Source organism: Peromyscus californicus, unplaced genomic scaffold (assembly GCF_007827085.1).
Source record: "Peromyscus californicus insignis strain IS unplaced genomic scaffold, ASM782708v3 Scaffold_12__1_contigs__length_115047231, whole genome shotgun sequence".
NCBI lineage: Eukaryota > Metazoa > Chordata > Mammalia > Rodentia > Cricetidae > Peromyscus > Peromyscus californicus.
Genome location: NW_026294413.1, coordinates 4,867,104 through 4,890,317, shown reverse-complemented (window position 1 = coordinate 4,890,317; position 23,214 = coordinate 4,867,104). Strand labels below are relative to the sequence as shown.

Genomic DNA, 23,214 nt, shown 5'->3' with positions numbered 1-23,214 from the left:
ATGTCCAAGAAAATTGAAAGGAAGTTGTAAATATCTGAGATGTAAAAATATTGAGAAAGGCATAGTGATGCTTTTGGATAATCTAGGATTTCATTGAACACAGGCCCCAAAGGCTGAAAGGCAGGAAGCTAGTACGAAAGGATACCCTTGGCTTTTGTTTCCTTCTAGTTTGCTTGGTGTCCCCATCCTCACATTAAAGCACTGGGAAGTACAGGGCTGTTGTACAAACACTGGTTTTCATATGGAGCCAGTAAATTGGTGGCAACAGAGATTCTCTGAGTTTCATAGTTTCTAATCCTATATATACTTTATTGACACTCATGTATCTCATCCTCTACCCAAACAAATATCTAAATAAACATATCGCAAAGATCTCCTAAGAGTCCAGCCCATGGCTTTGGCTCATAACAACCTGAATATACTGTAGTTACTTAGAGTTCTACTGAGGGGGATCTTATTGGAAGTTATATATAAATTATCAGGAGGCACTGATTGATTGATTGATTGATCGATATTTGATGAGTGTGTGTGTGTTTGTGTGTGTGTGTGTGTGTGTGTGTGTGTGTGTGTGTGTGTGTGTGTGTGTGAATGATATGTTCCCACTTGTGTGGTAGGGGGAGAGGTGAATACATGACACAGTGTGCACGTGGAGCTCAAAGGACAACCTCACACATTGGTCCTCCCCTTCTATCTTGTTGGAAACAAGGTCTCTTTGAGGTTAGTCACAGTGTACAGTTGGCTAGCTGGTCCTTAAGCCTCTAGGAATTCTCCTGTCTCCATTTCCATCTCACCATAGGAGTCCTGGGATTACAGGTGCTCACTACCACACCCAACTTAAGTAGATTTTGAAAATTCTTCATTTGCATGTCAAGAGCTTTACCCACTGAAGTATCTCCCTACCCTTGACTAAATGACATGACTCAAGGGTTGTTTGAGCAACTATCTTTCTTTGCTTGTTCAAGATCCCCACTGGCTTTGCAACTCACTATGGAGCAGAATGCCTGCTGAAAGTTATTGCTGACCACTACATATAACAGCAGGTTTCCAAAGGTGTTGAGGGCAGCTAGTGGTCTAGAAACAATGTAAGCTTCATGAATGTGGCTCTCAATGGAGCAGCTGATTGAAAGCAGGCGAGATTCGATACGAATGACCCTCAAGATGTGAAAGGGTAAAAAACATATATAGAACACTAGGAGTAGCAGAATGGTCAGCCTTCGAGCCTTCTGCTTAAAGCAGCTGTGAGTCTGAGGCCCATGAGTCAGGGTGCTAATAATTGTTGTGTAGCAAAGTGTCACTATCACCAAGGGCAAGCAGAAAGTGGTGGCCGTCAAAACGAGATTGTACCATTTGATAGTAGTAAGGTCATCAGAACTCGTGAGGTCAAGACAAGCAGACCTATTGGTCCTGGTGGTTGATGTGATCAGAAAAGTCATTGGCATGACAGCTACCAAAGAAATGACCCACACCCCAGCACAAGCTACCACTGCCCATCGAGTTTTCTGAATAGAAAAACAGCTCATCGGGTGAATGATCACAACATAACGGAAGATGCTAAAGCAGGTGAGGAAGAGGATGCTGCTGTAGAGGTTAAAATGGAAGCCAAATCGGATGAACTTGCACATGAAATCTCCAAAGATCCAGTTTTCACCACTTGCATAATAATGGATGAGGAAAGGAAGGCTGGTCAGGTAAAGCAGGTCTGTTAAGGCCAAGTTCAGCATGATGATGGTACTGCTCTTCCAGGGTCGCATCTTGAAAATGTAGATGGAAATCGCCACTGTGTTCCCCGGAAAGCCCACAAGAAAGATGATGCTGTAGATAGCAGGAAGGTACTGCATCTTGAATGAGATTTGCTGCTCATCAGTGCAGTTTCCCAAAGCAGCCACATAATCCAGGAAGTCAGAATCGTTGACTGGACTGTCCAGCGGCTCACTCATGGTTCCTTTCTTTCATCTTGCAAGAAAATGGAAGAGTATAGTCTGGACTTGGGAGTCCAATGAAAATAAACTAGCTGATCAAGGAGAACAAAGAACATTAATGAGAACAATGGCCACCTGGTGAGGACAGCTCTAACATCCTAAATATGTCACTTCTTTCTTTCTCTTTAATATCTAAAGATATTAAGAGCTTGTAGAGAAGAGACTGAATTCCAGGGAAGTGACTATAAAAGCACCTAAATAACAATATAGAAGCCAACTTCTCATGAGAATTAAAATAAAGGATTGAGACAAAAAGCCGTGTGAAAAATTTGTCCTGCTGCTGTTTAGCAAATCATGGGGGGGGGGTTACAATCATCTTCTGGGACTCAAGAGTAGAGATTTGGCATTAATCAAGTCCTCTGTGTGTCAGCATGATGTTGCCTCTAAACCCCTCACAATGCTGCTCATGTTTCTTATTACCTTTGGTTTACAGAGGCAATAAAACCAGGAAAAGTTGTGCAGCCTAAGCCTAGCTGCACATCCAATGACTTAGCTGGGTCCAAATCATGATTGTCTGGTTTGGAAGCCGTTCTCTTTCTATATTACCAATTGTTATTTGGTTGATGTTTGCCAGAATTGCCTTAATTTATTTCAGAAAACTGAGAGTATGAAGATCTAAAAAACAGCACTGTAAATTTTTTAATTTGTAGATTTGGGGCTGGAGAGACAGTTCCATTGGTAAAGTGCTTTCCTTAAAGGCACAAGGACCTGAGTTCAATCCCCAGAGCCTGTGTGAACAGCCCAGGCAATGTGGCACATGCTCATAACCTCACCTTAGGAAAGCATAGAGGGAGGTCTCTGGGGCCTGCTGGCCAGTCAGCCTAGCCTGCTCTGCAGCTCTAAGCCAAGAGGAGACCCTGTCTCAATAAGACAAGGTTGATGGTGCCTGAGGCATGACACCCAAGATTAAGCTCTAGCTTCCACATACACAGGCACACAGGTGAACAAATGCACACAGATACACATATATCCCGCATGTACACACAAATACACAAATACAGAATTATAAAAACAAAGTTGTCATGAATTGCAACACTATATGAGGAGGTAGATTCAAGGTCAAATTTTAGCTCTCCCAATCTATTTTAATTTCTTTTTTTTTTAAGCTTTATTTTTTAAATAATTTATTTAACTTTATTTTATGTGCATTGGTATGAAGGTGTCAGATCTCCTGGAACTGAGGTTTCGGACAGTTGAGAGCTGCCATGTGGGTGCTGGGAATTGAACCCGGGTCCTCTGGAAGAACAGCCAGTGCCCTTAACCACTGAGCCATCTCTCCAGCCCCTATTTTAATTTCTTTAGAGAAGTGTTTCTGTGTGTTCAGGGGTGAGATCAGCAGTGCAGTGCAGTAGGTAAAAGCTTGGACTCCAAACTCACATGGATGATGTCCACCTTAGTCTCTTCACAACTGTAAGCCCCTAAGTAAGTTTCCTCAGCTCTTTAGGTCTGGGTAGGAGGCCATTTTAACTCCATTCTTCTTGCTTCTGTCTTTCCTAAAAAAAGTTGAACAGTAAATTTAGTACAGCCTTATGATTATGAAAAGAGGAATAAGTTATTACGAGCTTATTATTTGAATGTACATATTTTGAATGTAAAATATATCCACTTGGACATTTGTCGGGCACCCACTGTGTACTAATTAAGCAATTTTCTAGATCCAAAAGATGAATACACACAAATGTATTAACCACAAAGTCTGAAGCAGGAGATGGATACAGAAAATATAACTTTACTCCAGAGAGCATGTGTGTGTGTGTGTGTGTGTGTGTGTGTGTGTGTGTGTGAAACAAGAAAAACAGTTGGTGTATATCCAGTAATATAATAAACACTCAATTAGGTTAAATGGTTAGCCAGTAAATCATTTGGTAGATCATAGTTCAAGGCTACTGAGCTCACAAAGACACAGAAAGAGGAGACAACTACAGAAAGGTTACTGATGTAGGGATATTTTACCTGTACCTAGCAAGAAGGAGGATTTTTTCCCAACTGAACGTCTTAGTTGGGGTTTCTATTACCAAGACAAATCACCATGACCAAAGTAAATCCTAAGTGTGTTTAATTTGGGGCTTACGGTTTCAAAGGGTTAGAGTCCATGATGTCAGAGTAAGGAAACTATGGCAAGAAATCTAAGAGGTCACCTTTTGATCTACAAGTTGGAGGAAGGGGTGAGGGGTTGGGGAACTTTTGTGCTAGCTGGGAATGACTTGTTTTGAGGCTTTTGAATCCCTCACCCAGTGGCACACCTCCTCTAACAGGCCCACATCTCCCAATTCTTCCCAATTAGGGACCAATTTTCAAACATATGAGTCTATAGGAGCCATTATCATTCAAACCACCACACTGAGGATGAATGAATAATGGAAATGAGATAACATGGGCAAAGGTACTGAGATACAACAGACTTCAGGAGGTACAGGATCCTTGTAGCTCAAAATGACTGTGTGCTAGCTGGTTGTTATGTCAACTAGACACATGTAGAGTCATCTGAGAGGAGGGAACCTCAACTGAGAAAATTCCTCCAAAAGGCTGAGTTATAGGCAAGCCTATAGGACATTTTTTAAATTAATGAACCATGAGAGAGGGCCCAGCTCATTGTGGGTGGTGACACCTGGGCTTGTGGTCCTGGGTATATAAGAAAACAGGCTGAGCAAGCCATGGAGAGCAAGTAAGTAGCACTCTTCCCTGGCCTCTGTATAAGCTCTTGCCTGCAGGTTCCTGCCCTGTTTGAGTTCCTACCTTGGCCCTCTCAATGGACTGTGATTCAGGATACATAAGCCAAATAACCCTGCTCTTCCCCAAGTTCCTTTTGGTCATGGTTGTTTTATCACCAAAAGGAAGCCCTAACTAAGACAGGCTGCTATGTTGGGGGACATTTAGACGATTCTGTGCATATGTATATATATATATATATATATATATATATATATATATATATATATATATATATATGTGTGTGTGTGTGTGTGTGTGTGTGTGTGTACATATATATATATATATGTGTGTGTGTGTGTGTGTGTGTGTGTGTGTGTGTGTGTGTGTGTGTATGTATGTATGTATATACTTTTGTAGAGGACCTGAGTTGGGTTCCCAGAACCCAGGTGGGCAGCTCGTAACCACCTGAAACTCTAGTTCCAGAGGAGTCCAACCACTCTGGCCTCAACAGGCAGTGCTACCCATATGTACATGCCTGTGTGCTCACACATGCTCACACATGTGCTTGCACATTCATGCACATGCACATGAACACACGCAATTTAAAAATAAAATAAATCTTTTTAAAAATGGCAGATGAGAAAAATAATAATGATTACAGTGCTGACAGCACCCACAACTAGTACTTTGATGGTCTGTGATGGTCCTCATTTTACAGATGAGGAAAGTGACACATAGAGAAGGCAGTGCTTTGTCAAGGTCACAGCTAACTGATGGTAAACCAGGATCTATACTCAGACAGGCTGGTTACAGGCCTTGACTTTCTCTCACAGTCAGTAGGGAAGAGGGAGGTCCTAAATGCCACATAACAAAGATGAGACAGATGTTACCCCAGAAGAAGAGCTTGGGAATTCAAACATTGAAACTGTGTGACACAGAGCTGAATATAAATAACTGGGCTACCTATTTCCCTAGGTTGAGTTTTAGTGGGGTACCTGGCTCTGGGTAAAGGGATAACTCAGTGTTTGCTAGCTCAGTGCTTGCTGATGATGTCACTGTTATCTTACATTGAGTCAACATCATCAACCATTTCTTCATACTACTGTACAAAAAAAAATGTATTGAGACTGGCCCACTTAACAGAAGCTGGGATTAACAGAACCCTCCCTTGTTATCTGGTCTCCATTACACCCTTACAGACCTCATTTAGCCCAAGGGAGAACAGAAAGCATTTTCAGGTTTATTACTTCCACTCTGTGTTCTGCTGAAGAGAAAATAGTCCAGGGACAGGGGACATGCTTCTGGTTGGGGCCAGGACACAGGGCAGAGGCTGGCACCCCTGAGGCCTTGTACTGCTGGTGGAAAAGGAAGGCTTCTCCTGGGAAAGGAAACTCAACCTAAATGAAGAGGTACACATAGAGCCAGCACCTCCATTCTGGAATCAAATCCTACAGAAAAGCAAGGATGCTGACCTTGCAGAAAGGTACTGTGGGAGATTCTCCCTGGTCAAACACCCCGTATGGGTCTGTGCACAAAGAGCAGGAAGTTACCTAAACCAGAGAAAATGAGCCTGTCATGGAGTCCCTGAAGTTCCTCACTCCCTACAGAAGTTCTTGAGATGTCAAGAGACCACCAACCTGCTCGGGTTATTTCTGGAGCGAATATGCAAAGATTTTTTGTAACACCACAAATAATCTTCCAGGATACTTCATCCTCAATTGAATTTGACTCAAAAGGAAGGGGGAGAGTGAGGATGAGAAAGTGACGGGAGCCATAAGCCTAAGCGACCCTTGACACACATGGCACCATATTTGGGCTTCTCTCCTCTTTTCTTAGATCTAGGCCTTGCTTAAGTCTCCATAGCACCAGAACCTCTTCCCACAGATACCAGAACCTCTTCTCAGATATCAGGTGAACGAGCTGCAGTTAGGCAATTAGGCAGTTAGGAAAGAGTAGATAATCCCCATAGCAACATTCCCTGCTAGTTGAACAACCCATGACTAAAATCCTCTCCCTGCTTGCACCCCCCTTTGCCCCCTTCTATATATGCCTAAAGAGGAAAATAAAATTTTGGAGCGTGATCAGATGCCCTGTCTTGCTCTCATTCTTTGTGTCCCTTGTCCCTCTCATTCACCAGCCCTCCCGTTAGGTCCCTGTTGAAGACCTCACTGACAGGAGCAAGAAAGAGAGGAGGAGGAGGAAGAGGAAGAGAAGAAGGGGAGAGAAGGAAGGAGTGAAGAGAGAGGGGAGGAGAGGGAAGGGACTAGAAGGAGAATTCCAGTACAATTGCTTAGTCTGTTAATTCTTTGAACTCAGAACACAAGTCACTTCATTTCTGCCTGAGAGGATGATACCCAGGGGGATTCAGTAAGTATTTTTTGAATATATTAAAGAGTAATCAGTAATATCAGCAAAATATTTAAATGCTGAAGAATGAGGGAGGCGGTGACTACTGCTTAAAAAATAGATCTTGGTTCTTTAACAACTTAAGGAAGGAACAAAATTACAACTTCTATCTCTGCCAAATAACCCTCAGGTGATGTTATGAGGACATTTTAAACAGCAGTCACATCAGGAAAAGGCAAGTTGTAGGTAGACACAACCACCTTCATGTTTTGAAAAACAACAGCTCAACTTGGCATTTGATAGAGTCTGATTAATTGTAAGAGAATGGGGGTTAGCTACAAAATTGAAACTCTTCCATAAAACCTCACCAAACTTCTGACCTGAGTTTACAAAACATGTGTTACATTTACAACAGCACACAGAAACCAGTCCAGGCAGTGAGCAGGGTAAGGAAACGCAGTTTCTTTTACCCCGCTATGCCTAGGGTTCTGGACATTCCACTGCCACAATCTGTCATCTGGTCATCCACACCCTGTTGGTTAAACTCACGGGATGTAGGAAGATAACACAACAGCATCTCACTTGTAGGGCCTGTCCTGTGCCAAAACGGTGCTTCCCAAACTTGAGTAGGCTGCTGATCACCTGGAACTAACGGGCTCTTTATTACCAGGAAATAGTGATGCTGTGAGTGTCAACCCTGCAAATTATGTCGTGTGGATGAGTGTGGGCGAGTGAAAGAAAGCACAAATGCATGGCACAATTTTATGAAGAAAAATCATATTTTCCCCCCTCTGAGATCAGGAAAAAAAACTTCATTCTTTGAGGTTGGTTGAAGAATATGCTTTTTTCCCCCCTCTGAGATCAGGAAAAAAAACTTCATTCTTTGAGGTTGGTTGAAGAATATGCTTTAGGAAGACACATATTTAGGAATATATTTTAGAGGACCACTGTCTTCATGCCCCATCCTTGACCCCACCGTAGATGGGGATTCTAGTCTGTAGTTAAAGAAGGCAGTGTGATACCCACTGAGGAGCAGTGTTTACAGCTGTGCCTACACAGTATCTGTGTGCTTGCGGTGAGATTACCTCCTCTGACGTGGTTTTCCTGGGGTGTGAGCTAGCTCCTCCAGCCGTCTCTTTCAGCTCACCTTTAATTCTTCTCTCACCCTGAGCATTTCTGGTGCTGCTCCAATGTCAGGTTCACAGCTGACTCTCCTTTATGGAGATCTGCCTGTGGACCAGGCAGGTGAAAATCTGAAACAGTCACTGTCCACTTCTTCCAACAGGCCTTGGAAACTCTGCTGCTTAGGTCACTGCTGGTTACCAAGAAGAACACACAGGACTGTCACACACACACACACACACACACACACACACACACACACACACACACACAGAGAGAGAGAGAGAGAGAGAGAGAGAGAGAGAGAGAGAGAGAGAGAGAGAGAGAGAGAGAGAGAGAGATCTCGGCTTTCTCCTCTACACGTTGGCAAACTGGTGAAAAGAACAATTTTAATCCCCCACACAAAAGAAGTATGTGACATGGAGGAGCTGTTGTTCTCCCTGAGCACAGAAGGAATCTCTCTCCTTAACCTTGAGATGTTTCTATACTTCCTTCAGTGCCCACTTGCAAATCAAAACTTCCAACTCTAGAGGCTGTTAAAACTTGTTAAGTTGATGGAACCCAAACCTGTGGTTTTAGCTATTTGATCATTGAGAGACTCAAATTAAATATGTGGAGATTTTCCTCAGGGGAAAAAAATGTACTTATGTACGCAATTTGGAGAGTCGGAGATATTCTCATGCTAGTTAGCTAAATTTACAACGGAACAAGAGAGGGCAGAGGACACTTAAGAGGGAAAAAGCTTCTTAGGAGTGGGGACATGGACAGTGTCATTGGTCGGACCTGACACCAAGTCCAGAACCATACAGCACTGAGTTTGGAGTGTACCCTGGAGTCTGGCGATCAGTGGGAATTAAAGATTTCTCCCGAATCCCAAAACTTCCACATTCCCTTGTCCAAAGTGTAGGGTGTGATAGATAGTGCTGAGCTTCTCCAAGCTTCTCAGAGACAAATCTCTGTCAGTTTTAGGTTTTTGGTTCCACCTTACATGCCTCCCATCCCCTGCCAGAATCGTGGATGCTCTAGCTGCCTTTAAAACACTTACTTTGGAAGAAAGAATGGGGCTCTGCTGCCCCTTGTGTGCAGACGTAAGACCCCAGTTCAAAGCAGAGTGATGACCTGGTACTGTTTCTGGGTATACACCCTTCAAACATAAGAGTGGGGATTTGAAGAGATATTTATACACCTCTGTTCCCAGCAGCAATATTGACAGCAGCCAGTGCCTACCCACAAGTGATGGGTAAGCAGTACATGGCATGTACATATGACGGTATGTGTTTTGGTCTTAAAACCCAAAGAACTGGCACATTACAACATGGATGAAAATCAACTAGTCTTGAAACAGCAGATAGTGTGTAGTTCTGCTGTCCCAGGTCCCCTAGAGTTCACACACAGAGGTAGACAGTTAAGAGGTGGTTGCCTGTGACTGCGAGGAGGAGGGATGGGGGGTCATCAATGAGTTAGAGGGACTGAATTTCAGTTTTACAAGATGAAAGAACCCTGGGGCTGTGTGGGAATAATGACCACAACAAGGCCAAGGGTTGGGATTAAATTTTATGTTATATGCATTTTATCATAATTAAAAATGTTTTTGAAGCTCACTGAACAAAGGATATTGAAAATTAGAGCAGTCGAACACGCAAGCTCCTATAAAAGCAATGCACCATGCCCCGTTCTTGTTATACAGCTATTCTGAGTGCATCTGGGCCTTTCGAATTGCTTTATCAAACAATGATGCACTGCACTCCAAAATTCTAAACGGGATTCATCAACAAGACAACCACTGTAAACTGCTTGTCAATGATTATCAAGGATTTTAAAAAATCTTTTAGTTTATAAATATTACTTCTTACCATAACTCAAAATTCCCTAACTATCATATTGCTTTGTAGGGAAAAAGAATTAATCAATACAAATTGAAAGAGAAAAATAAGATTTCTATATCAAAAAAAAAAAAAACAGCCTTTACAAAATCCTGTTACTCTTTTAGACTAGGTACAAAGCTTAAGATCTGCAGATCAATGTGAAGGATTTATGGGAGGGTAGACTCCAGTTCCTGTTTAAAATTGGTCTCTTGCCCTGATTTAGAGCACACTCTCTTCTTAAAATGAACCCCCAGTGGTGCAGGATTCCTGCACTTACAGCCACGTAGAAGCACAGGTGTCACCTGTCATGTGCTGCAATTGCTCCTTTGAAGTAGGTCACAGGCTTATCTCCATGATTATCAATAGGCTCCAACCTCTCTAATTAGAGAGCAAGGGCACCACAGTGTCCTCTGTTCCCCAAACTCCACAGAAAAGGCAAAGTTAAGTAACCTTCTCTCAAGGGTCATTAATTATCAATCTGGGCTTGGTATGGGAAGAACAGAGACTAATCCATGAGAAATAGTCTTAGCCTTTATTCAGTTTTGTAATGCGAAGGTGGCTGTGAGGGTAAGTGCAGGAATTCTGCACCACTGGGGGTTCATTTTAAAGAAGAGAGTGCACTCTAAATCAGGGCAAGAGAACAATTTTAAAGACAAGCTGGAGTCTGCCCTCCCATAAATCCTTCACGTTCATCACGTGGACCCTTCTGCTTCTCTGTTCTCTGGTTGTTGCTACCCAACTTTTATGTGACCTTCAAACACATTTCCAGTGTTCCAGCTGTGCCTGACCATTTATGGTCTTGCTTTATGTTTCTGTAACCTTTACTGTGTTTGATTAAGAAGAAATACTCTCAGGAGATGATTTTCATGATCTAAAGAAAAAGATTGGCATTTGTTGATATCTTTTTGGTGGATGCTAAGTGAAAATGTACTAATTAAAAAATTGAGTTTTTTTTTAAATCTATAGTACACCATACCAGGGAATAAGTTCACCCTTTGTGATGGCTTCTAGATTCCCGTGATATTTCTTTGATGAGGATAGAGACATTAAAAGTCAATGGTTGGGTAAGTCATTCTCTATATTAGTTACTTTTCATTTCCTGAGATAAAACACTATGACCAACTCACTTAGAGGAGGAAGAGTTTGTCTGGGTCTTAGGGTCCTGAGAGTCTACGATGGCAGCAAAGGAAACAGGAGGAAGGCAATGGCAGCTGAGAGTTCAGGGCCCACGTCAGGAGACACACTAGAGATGACTGGAGGACTTGGAGTCTTCAGGTCTACCCACTGTGACATATTTCTTCCAACAGAACCGTGCCTGGCACTTATGGGGCCCATCTCATCTAATCCACCACACTCTCCGAGGGCATTCCAGACTCAGTGGATCTCAGACGTCAGAATTTAGCAGGAGATTAATGATTTGTTTCTTAGGAAAGTAGGCGCGCTGTTGCTATGCATTGTGGGTCACTTCCTGTGGTTCTCTGTCAGCTCCATTTGCTGATATTTGAATGTTTCTGAACTGATGCATCTTTGTAGATAGTTCTTAACTACAGAAAAGGGGTTTCTACAAACAACTTAGAAAACACTGGGGGAGAATTCTATTAGATTATACATCCCTGAAGCAGGGAGAGAAGAGAAAAGGAAAGGGGAACATTTAAAAAAAGGATGTAGAAGACTGAAATGTAGCAGTGGCCTCTGAGGACCTCTGTGCAGGAACACTTTTGTCACACACTGCCTGGTCGCAGCAGCTGTCCATAATCATGGAAGAAGATTCTGCAACCCTTCACGGCCCCCAAGCCAGAATCAAGAGGCCAGTTCAGATGCTCACTTGGGGCAGAGCCTGTTTCCCTTGAGTCATGTTTACATCAGCTTTGTTGTATTGTTGCTTTTTAAGGGCCGAAAATTCCTTAGGACTTTTCTCTTTTGCCCCTAGCATAGAAAGAAAAATGTGGCAGACATATATAGGTATATAGAGAGAAGCAAGAACCCGGAGAGCTCATCAGGGAATTGAGCCCTTGGCTTTTTCCAGCACCAGTTCTGTTTGGATAGTTCTTCCTTTCCATCCTGTCTTCAGACTTGAGGCATATTATCTCCTTAAACTTTAAGGAATATGTTTTCCCAGAAACCCTTTTTCCTCTTCCAAATATTTAATTTACTTAGTTTCTATGCCATAAAATACAGCATTTATTTAGTTTTAAACTGTTTAATAATTTTAAAAACAAAAATAAAAACAAAATCTTATAAACTTGAGTCTTGCCCATTCAGCAAGACTGAGAAGGTCATTCATAGTTTCTTCCTTGTGTATTACAAAGCACCTCAGATCGGCATGTCAGGAGTTGTACAGCACCACCCTCCATATCCATGGGGTAGGCTGTTCATGCTTACAAACGACCATCACAGCTGGGCTTGCTGGGTTGTTGCTGTTCCTCATAGAAGCAGAGGCAGGATGTCACTGGACTCTGGCCTGAGTATCCAGCCGCTCCTCTCGGTCACTCATATATGGTTTTGCTATAATTGCACATGGCCTCCAGGTCTCTGGGAGAAGGTAGGCTACTTAGGCTGGAGAGGTCCAAAGGATGTGGGAGCTCCATCTGCCCAGCTGTGGGGAAGCCATCCTAAGTGCTGGGTACAAACTTCCAGTGTGTCTGTTTTGTGGTCACCCATGCTCTGTAAGTAAATCCAATAAACTCATTGGTTCCCCAAGGGGAACTTTGGTTGAAATCAAACTTTATATTTTTTATTGAGATCTTAGGAATGGGTAGACATTGCCTAGAGAGAAAATTTTTACAACAGCATGCAATAACAATCTTTTTTTATTAGGAAATAAGTAGAACTTAGACTCTTAATCTTTGTCTTTGACACAAAACTCTTCAGATATTAGTTATTGATTGACACCAAACTGCTTCCTCTGACCTATGCCCAATAAGTGAACATCTGAAAAAGAATATACAGAAAGAAATTGGAAACCACTTAATATGTCTTAATTATATTTTTTAACGATTACTTTGTTAAATAAAAGAAATTTAGCTGGGTGTGGTGGCACATACCTTTAATTCCTGCACTGAGGAGGCAGAGGCAGGCAGATCTCTGTGAGGTCAAGGCCAACCTGCTCTACAAAGTGAGTTCCAGGACAGCCAGGTCTGTTACACAGAGAAGCCTTGCCTCAAAAAACTCAAAATAAATATAAAATAAATTTAACAGAATAAAAATTAAGCTGGATACTGGAGATCCAGGTTGGCAGTAGGAGAACTTGCCTGGGAAGTACTGGGCTCTTGGTTCAATTCAAGTATGAGAAGGAGTAGGGGAGAGAGGAAGGGCAGGAGAAAGAAGGGAGAAAGAAAGGAAGGAGAGGAGGGAGGGAGGAAGAAAGGAAAGAAGAAAAATTAAATTGACACATTTGATTTACGTGATTAAGAAACCATTAATGGCCTTGAAACCATTCAGTCACGTGGCATAAGCCGAAGACAATTTCTCAAGTCAGTTGAATGAAGGGTAAAATGGGAAGCTACAGCTTGTTGGGAGAGATGAAATAAGTGAAGATATTGCTTTATGGCTGACATGTTTAAAAAGAAAAAGTTAGTCTATTCTTTTCTCGAGTAGAAGCCTAAGCAGCGATATTCTATAGAAAGCCAACCAAACAGGCTAATGGAGGTGGGTGAAAAGGGCTAGTTAACAGATGAAGGGTAGAAACAGTGAGCAGAGTAGTGTGGCGCCTGGAATCAGCTTGTGTCCTAATCCTGACTCATATCTCTACGGGCTCCACAACATCCCTCTCTAACTCTGATAGTCACAGTGAAACACGAACGTTCTAGGACTCCCTTAAACAAGCGAAGCTCCAAAGCACGAAGATCGCACTCACAATGCAGGACCGTCACCAGGTCAGGAGCAAACAGAAAGGGGGAGAGGTTGTCCTCTGAGATAGGAGAGGAAGATGAGGCAAGTTCTGCAAGAACAGGGGAAGGGATATTTCTGTTCCAGGGATGCTGTGTCCTCACCAATACCAATATTAGAATTAGCTGAGAAGTTTTGGAAAATATCAAATGCTTAGATCCCTGCAGAAATACATTAGTCAAAACCTTTGAAGGTGGGTATAGTCTAAATATTTATTATCAGTCAACCAGCTATCACAATTGACAGGCCAAGTAAAAAAAAAAAATGATCAAATGGACTACATATTGCAGATTTACACATTTTGAAGACTACTGAAGCCAAACATTGACAAATGTTAAAAACATTATGTTGAGCACAAGAAGTCAGAAGCAAAGGAGCTCATACAGTGCAATTCCATCTCAATTCTGTCATGATGTGGGGGGCGGGGCGGGGGGTGCTCTTGGAAGTTAAAACTGAGCACACTGGTTGTTTCAGGAAAGGACAGAAGTTGACCAGAAGGGACAAAAGCAAACTTTCTAGGTTGATATAAATCTCCCATGGCTTGATTATGGTACAAATTACTCAGAAAAAAAAATACAGTTGTCAGTACTCATTGAACCAGGTGCTTAATATCTGTGTACTTACTGTATATAATTATATGATGATTAAAAATTAATTACCTCCAAGGAAGACTTGAATTAATTGGTATGGGAAGTGGGTGATGTACTGGGATTTCTATAAGCCTTCCAGGTAGGTGTATAGAGGTTTAAGAACTACTAGACTAAATCATCGGCAGAGACTCAATGAAACAGAGAAAGGGAGCTTGCAAAAAGTGATAAAGGTTTGGAAATAGAAAGTGAGATTAAATAGGTAGAACTTTGTCTCTTGGGGAGTAATTGTGGATTGTAGTTCTCAGAGAACACCGTGGTGCTTGAAATAAAAGTCAATTCTTATAGCAGTCTGCAGACCCACAGAATAAAGTCTAGGGATTTGCGTATCAACAATTCTCTCTGTTTATTGCTGTACTTTAACACTAGGAAACTTCCTGAGAAAAGGGCTCACCTGAGGGTGAAACCCTAGCCTGTCAGTAGAGGGCAGGGGACCAATGGAGCGAGATTCACAGACTCTGAGGGCAACTGTAATTTTGAGCAAAGACAGGAGTTGGAAAATCAGGCACTCACGTGACAACCAGAAGACACAAGTGTCCACATTAAACTGAGGAGAGGATGTTCAGCTGTAATGTGAAACAATCCAGGCTGAGAAATTAAGAGGAAGATAAAGAAGGAACTTGGAGTCTGAGGTCAACGAATGGACTGATGTGTGCCTTTTGGGCAGTCTCCAGTGCTTTTTAAAGATGATTACTTTGAAATGGACCAAAATAGATGGGCAGATCAAAAGTTTTCATGAGAAAAATTACCAAAATGTCACATGTCCAAGTAGAACTCAACATGCATTGGAGATGGGCCTTGAGGAAGCTTTAGACAAATGACAGTGATTTTTAAGGTCAGCCTGTTCTACATAGTGTGTTCCAAGACAGCCAGAGCTATGTAGAGAGACTTTGTCTCAGATAGCTAGCTAGATGATTAGATAGATAGATAGATAGATAGATAGATAGATAGATAGATAGATAGATAGATAGATGGATAGATGGACAGATGGATAGGCAGACAGACAGATAGTTAGACATATTTGGGTACAACATTGGCTTATGCAAAAACATTGACTCTTAAAATTAAGGAAATGTTTTCCTAAAATATTTCAAAAAAGTCCATTTAGGAGACAAATAGGGATAGGCAAGTTGTGAAAAATACAATGAAAGCTTGAAGAGAAGCTATTTCTCTCTCACCTTATCCTGGCAGTAAGAACCAAACTGTCATGAATTCTTCTATACCACCTAGAGAGCACTAAGAGGCAGATCCCTCCACACTGATAGGATCCCACTTCTGGCAACAGCTTCACTGTAGCCTGGTGACCCAGGAGAGCAGCGGAGTCAGCATGGGACCCTAGCCCTCAATTCACAGAAACTGTAACATCATCAATGTGGTCTTTAACTACACCAAGATGCTGATGGCCATTCCTTAGCAACAGGGAGACTTGGGCCAGGCCGCTGGGTCTACTTACACAGGCCCTCAAGAGCCCCTGGAAGTGAATGAATGGAGAAGTGTAACAAAGCCATCTCAAATGTGTTTAGCACCTCACTGTCCACCAGAGTGTGTATTGAGTATGTTCTTTTTTTTTTTTTTTTTTTTGGTTTTTCGAGACAGGGTTTCTCTGTGTAGCTTTGCGCCTTTCCTGGGACTCACTTGGAGTATGTTCTTAATTCACATATTTTATAAGCAGTTTCCAGTGAGGAACAAGAATGTCCTAGGAAATGAAGAAAGGAACTAAGATCTGCTGTTATCTTGAACTCAACTCTTCCATACTTACACTTTCATTCATAGACTTCCATTACTTACATTTCAAGTCACATAAATTATATGTTGTATTTTGGTTATCTGTTAAGTTTATCATTTTCTAGTGTTCTAGTTAAGTTTTTTTCTACTTATGTTTTTTTTTTTAGATGTTTGAAAATATAACAATCATTTTAGACATAATGATCTGGGTTACTTAAATCTAGTTTAATGGAAAAGGAACAGATTCAAGAGCCAATGCTAAATCTGTCTCCTACATAGAAAGATTGACAAACACTAGAATCTCAGTCTTCCTTTTGCCTCTGAGAACCCTTCTCTCCACCCATCTATACACCAGACATTCACCAGTGTTCATCTGCCTCCATATTCTTTCCTTTGCCAAGATACACAAAGAGCAGTCTGTGGCTCTGGTGAGCTCCAAACGGCACCACTAACACAGCCCAGGATGGCAAAGGTGAATCAAAGAAAGCAATTCTAGCCACATTCTAGCTTCTGTAGCCCCATTTGTCCCGTCACCATAGCAACAGACCATCAAACACACTTCTTTTCTGTTTGAAGTTCAGAGCTTCTGATTCTCCAGTGTAGAATAATCAGTGTTTGTCGTATTTTCTACCATAGCCAATGCCTACCACATGAACTTCACCTAACATTGAAATAAGAATTGTTGACTGAGATTCCACCTCTGTCTCTACTGAACTGGACTCTTTGGAGAACACAGGGTCAGCACAGGCTGTTGAACTGTACTCCTAGGCCCCACGGCCAGTCATTTTCTTTTTCAGTGACCACAGCTGGGCATCACCAGTGTCACCTTCGTCACCCCCTCTCTTTGTCTCACTTCCACATTTGGATGAAAATGCCTTAGAAACATGCAGAACCTGCTCTGTGATTTCTTTGTTGTAGAATTTTCAATCTCTTCCCTTTGACCTTTTGTATAGCTTTCATGATTAATTTTTTCCCAGGGCTGTGTTGACATAACAGGTCACTGTACCAACCTATTAACCTTTGAAAAAAATCAAAGTTGAAATCTGATTTGAGTAAGAAACCCAAAATAGTTTTCAACTAGCCTGGAGTTTATGAACAATAAAGGGGACAAGTCCATCTCCATGATGGACAGGATTTAGATGTGGACAAGCAGATGTGAAAATGAGAAGACGGAACTGGGAAGTCATATAACTCAGAAGTAAAGACAACATTGTGTTCAATCTCCAAGCAGTTTGCCTGGGTGTTTTCTTGTAGAAAAAACAAAATACACAAGTAATTTAATTACAGTAGCTATTTATAGTTTTCTCTGACTTATCATACAGTTCTCCAGAGCCTACCCCTTTTCTGCTTTTTATACTGACATATTATTGTTAATTATAATCGTTCAGCTGTTGATTGCCCCTCCTTTCCTCATTGTATTGATTGGTATTTCATTAAATTGGAAATTTTTAGACATTCTTTTTAATCATAAATCTTGCTTTGATCCAAATTATGAGTTTAACTGAATCCAGACTTGTGTTAAATTCTCATGACTGTGTAGTGATAATTGAAGACACAGTGTATGCTCCATTTGGCTAATCTATGCTCTGAGAACACTGACTTACTGCCATTTCCAAAGGTGGTTTATTTCTGGCCTCTGCAGACCTCTCTCACCCTTTCTTCCATGTCACAGCGGACCGATGACCTGTGGTCTCAGAAGTCCTTCCAGTTTTGGTACCTAGGCTTTCAACCCTACTTTATTTTTAACTAAGGGCAGATGGGTCACCAAATCTCCAAGTGTTGTTCTTTGAAGAAGCAGATCTCTACTTGTTATTGTGTTATATACTTATTTGAAGATTACACTGACACTCTGTTCCCTCAGAGTGGCTTTCAAGCCTGGTTTTCTGTAGTCTCGATGGTTACATCACCATGATTCTCACTCGGGAGGACTGCAGTGGGTATGAGAGTGTGTGGAGGTGGAAAGGAGTGTGGCAAGAGCGTCGACCTGAAAACCAGCCTCCCAGACCAATTAGGATGAAAGAGCATCTCCAGGGAGCCCTGGGTTTGTGATGTTAGACACCCTGGGTTTTCAGTCACTTTCCCTTCAAAAGAGCTGAGCTCTGGACAGTGTTCTTTCCTGACTTTATACCTGGAGTTCACATGGTCTCTTTTCCACCATGGACTTGTGCACTTACTTAGGCCTTGAGCAAGGTCAGCTAAATGACTGCAAAATGAAAATGTGAGCTCTGAGATTAAAAAAATCAAAAGTGTCTCCATAGAATTACAATATAAAGCTCCCCCTTTCTCACAATCTGTCTCGGCCCCTATCATTATGTGTTCCCCCCATTTTAGTTTATTTTATGTCATTCTAAATTAAAGAAAAATTAACATTCTAAATTATTAACATTCAATTTACCGTCCAGCTTTCTATTGTGCTGTGCTGCCTTTAAATGCAAATATGGGAGCATTTGTTTAATTTATGGGAAGTGTTCTCAAAATTATACAAGTCATGTTTCTTTTTTTCAGTGTGTGTGTGTGTGTGTGTGTGTGTGTGTGTGTGTGTGTGTATGTGTGTGTGTGTGTGTGTATGTGTGTGTGTGTGTATGTGTGTGTGTGTGTGTGTGTATGTGTGTGTGTGTATGTGTGTGTGTGTGTGTGTATGTGTGTGTGTGTGTGTATGTGTGTGTGTGTGTGTGTGTATGTGTGTGTGTGTGTGTATGTGTGTGTGTGTGTGTATGTGTGTGTGTGTATGTGTGTGTGTGTGTGTGTGTATGTGTGTGTGTGTGTGTATGTGTGTGTGTGTGTGTGTATGTGTGTGTGTGTGTGTGTATGTGTGTGTGTGTGTGTATGTGTGTGTGTGTGTGTGTATGTGTGTGTGTGTATGTGTGTGTGTGTGTGTATGTGTGTGTGTGTGTATGTGTGTGTGTGTGTGTATGTGTGTGTGTGTATGTGTGTGTGTGTATGTGTGTGTGTATGTGTGTGTGTGTGTGTATGTGTGTGTGTGCATGTTGCATTCCTATGTGAGCAGTTGCACAAAAAATGTATGGCTACATGTATGCATGCATGTGGAGGCTGGACCTCAGATATTGGTCCTCAGGAGTGCTATGCACCTCCTTTGACAGAGTTTCCTCTTGGCCTACAGCTCATCAGTTAGGCTAGACTGCCATTCTAGAGAGTTCCAGGGATCCTCCTGCCTCTACCTCTCCGGTATTCAAGCATGCACCACACCTGGTCTTTTCTGGGTTCTGGGGAATCTAACTCAGGTCCTTGTGCTTGTCAAGCAAGCATTTAACCAATGGGGCCACCCTGCTCCCATCACAACAGTCTTATTCCAAGGCCTATGCATAAAGGTTTCTTTAGTTTTCACCAAAATAATGAAAAAGCTATGCAAAATTAGCCCAGATACTTTTCTTTTTATTTTCCATATTTGCATCCCCTACTAAAACTGTCTTTGGCTTATTGAAGAGTAAAGAAAATTTGGAAGCAACATGAGCTGTGGATTGCTCCACTATTGCCTTTTCTTCTGCACCACCATTACCATTGTAAATTAATGGCCTGTCCTGTGAGGTAACACACAAGTAAGGCAGGCTAGAACATGGATCCTTGCTCACAAAGATTTCTTAGGATGACGTTAGCTTCTTTCTCTCTTCAAAGGACACGCTGGATTGCAGAGAGTACAGCTTGTAGGGACTGTCAGTGTACCTTCTCAACTCATGTGTTTATCTAGGAATTGCACTTGGCCTCCCGGAACTCTGAAGCACTGTGGCATCAGAACTCTTGGTTCACTGGGTGCAGTGAATGCTACTTGAGAACAGGGCTTCAGAGAAAGGGCTAGGTATGCACACTGTATGTACCTGCTCTCTACACTCATGTTCCACTGTCCCACAGCATTTCACTTACAAACCTAAGATGACATCATCTAGAATTTCCAGACAACAGCAGCAGAACATTAAATCAAGTGAAGAAACCTTTTCATGATAGTGCTGTGGGCTCAGGTTGTACAACCAATAAGTTAGCCCTGGGCTTGAGTTAAGAAATCATATACTTGACTGACTCAGTTTTAATCTGAGTGGATCTATCAAAATTAAGCACATTTTCACAAATGTCAATTAGGTAAAGAATTTACATCACCGTTTCTAAAGTTGTAGATTGTAAAATTGGTTATCTTTGAGATTATCTGGGTGGCTGCTCTCACCTCTGGTTCCCTGACTTATGTTACAGAATGACCCGAAAAGCTTTGACCTCTTTGACTGCCCACTGGCTTCCAGCACAAGTGTCTCTCTCAGAGACTGTGCACAAAGTCTTCAAAAACCCTCTCATTTTAAATTGAAAAACTGACACACTATTGGCTACTTCACCGTAGGCCAAAGCTTCACATGGTTGACGACTGTTTAGGGGATATGGCAAATATACTCGTGCTTAAAGGTGAACTTTATCTGTAATGGCTGGCTCTCCACTCAAAGAGAGTTAACATAGATAATTATGGCCTAAAATATAAAAGCATAACAATTGAGATCTTTGAAAGTTTCCACAGCTGAAGTGGGGTGAGTCTGTGACAAAAGGAGTTTTATAGTCCTTCCATTGCACTATGTATAAACACACAGAGACAGGGTCTCACATGACCCAGCCTGCCCTTGAACCCCTATGTATCAGGGACAGATATGTATTATTGATCCTTATTTCTCAGTCCCTGGAGTTCTGAGGTTGCAGGTACGGACCATCAAGCCCAGCCTGTGACTCAAGACATTTAAAATCTAAATGCCTCAAAACAAGGATGATACCATGAGTTAACAAATAGTTGGTCCTCAGACATGGCAGGACAGTCACCAAAGACAGCACTTACTGAGTCATTCCATAGAAGGTCCTCATTACACATCAATAGAAATAGCCAGGAGTAATATGTACGTGTTTCCCCAGCCACATCTTTCTCCCTGAGCACCCTGAACAGCTTGGGGACACAAAAATCTCACCCCTTGAGACAGCCTGTCACACTTCTCAGAAGTGCAGGAGAGTAGGTTCAAGGTGGAAGTCCTCGTGACTATCCTTCCCTTTTTGCCCTTGTGCACTGTCCCCAACTATGTGTGCAAGGAGAAACAGACCAGTTTGGACCTGCTGTCCCTGGCAAGCCTCTCTCTCTCTCTCTCTCTCTCTCTCTCTCTCTCTCTCTCTCTCTCTCTCTCTCTCTCTCTCTGTGTGTGTGTGTGTGAACTATACTTTGCATGTGGCAGGGTATCAGAGGCTCTATGCCTGAAGCAGGGTGAATTCAGTAGGCAGGGCCAAGTCTGTGACATGGTAGAAAGGCGCTGTACCTGTGTTCTAGCTCCTGAACCCACCGGGGAGAAACTTCCCAGACACTTATATTCACTCACCTAGTGTCTCATCAGATGAAGTGGGTCATGGATATTGAAGGGGATCCTGCTAAAGAATATCTGAGTAACATGAGCAAGGCGGCCACTGAGTTGAACATAGTAGCTACCATACTGCTGAGTTTGGCTCTGTATTTTCCTAATGGGATGACCTTAGACAAGTCATTCAGTACTGGAAGTTACTATTTTCTGAAGGAAAATACTTCCTTTCTGCTAGAAGGACAGAACAAGTTTAACAACCATGTACGCTTAACACAGCATATGGACCATTGTAATTGTAATAGGAGGTACTGCCACCATGTGTCCACAACAATGCCAGGCTGTAGAGAATCAAAGCATCCAAGATTCCATGTCTACCTAAAATAATCTCACAACTTAGTTGTCCAGAAAGATCTAGTACCTTACCAAATTTTATTTCATATCAATATAGCATATATCATTAATGACAAATACACTTTACACTGTGAAATCTGGTCTTTCCTTGTTCTCATCTTCCATGTCATGTAATAAGGCACAAAGGGCTTGAATAATCTCACACTGGGAAAGAAAAGGACAGACCTAACCTATGGAACCCATCAAGACCAAGTCCAGAGCTCAAACTTCCCCTTGACATCATGACCTCTCCTCTTGTCACTAAAAGCATGCTCCAGACAATGACCATCAAATTTGCTTCTGAAGAGATCAGTCTGATAAGCCTTCCTGACTTCTGCCTGAGTGTGGTCCCCTCAGAGCCGTCCGTATTCTAGCTGCAGGCTAAGGCACTGGGATTGCCCAAACCTAAGAGCTATGCCTCGCTAACATGCTCCCCTCTGCAATTCTCTGCCTCTTTTGGTGTTTACAGTGCATGGTTCTTTGTGATGGCCTTCACGTAACACTGAAGATAGGGTACTCTGATACCTACTGGAGATGACATCTCTAAGGATGTCTCAAAACACGTGGTGTAAACAGCTACAGTTCGGCTATTTTATTCTGGGCTGGTTCTGTCAACTCACAGTGTATTTAGTAGAATATCCCATAGGGATTCTGCTTTATCATGAACTCTTACTCAGGTCTTGGTCCATTGCATAGGTCCTGCAAAGCAGAAACTGGTCTCACACAAGAAGTAGAAACCAGCAGCCAGGCCTGGAGCAGAGGATTGGATAAGACAATAGCGAGTTTTGAACACCATAGTCACACAACTAAGAACAGATGACCTGGAGCTGGAGAGATGGCTAAGTGTTGAAAAGGCCTTGCTCACCCCTGCAGAGGACCCAGGTTCGGGTCCCAGCACCCTGTGCTGTTGCAGGGAACCCAATACTCTCTTCTAGCTTCTGAGGACACCAGCTCCACACCAGGTGCACATAGCTACTTGCAGCAAATCATTCATACACTTAAAATAAATCAAATAAACCTTTTAAAAGGAAAGAAAAAATGTCAGCTGACCTAGTAAGAAGACTCTTCTGGAATAGGATGTGGCAGAATGTGATGTCTTTGGGTGACTTCTGCTAAAAACACAATCTTGACATGAGTGCCCCATTTCAGACTCCTCTGATGACTATCTTTATCTCAGCTCAGTCGCACTTCCAAATGACTCACTGAGGCAGTATTTGAACAACTTGAACAGTGATGCTGAAACCCCATAAAGTTCCTGATATCAGAAAAGGAG

At 42.1% G+C, this 23,214-nt stretch overlaps 1 protein-coding gene across 1 annotated transcript; it reads right to left on the bottom strand.

Annotated features, from left to right (window-relative positions):
- Window positions 1-602: 602 nt before the first annotated feature.
- On the bottom strand, window positions 603-2,000 carry Oxgr1 (oxoglutarate receptor 1). Its single transcript, XM_052734206.1, has one exon. It carries the CDS (start codon window positions 1,935-1,937, stop codon window positions 921-923), a length of 1,017 nt encoding a protein of 338 aa, XP_052590166.1. The 5' UTR covers window positions 1,938-2,000; the 3' UTR covers window positions 603-920.
- Window positions 2,001-23,214: the final 21,214 nt, after the last annotated feature.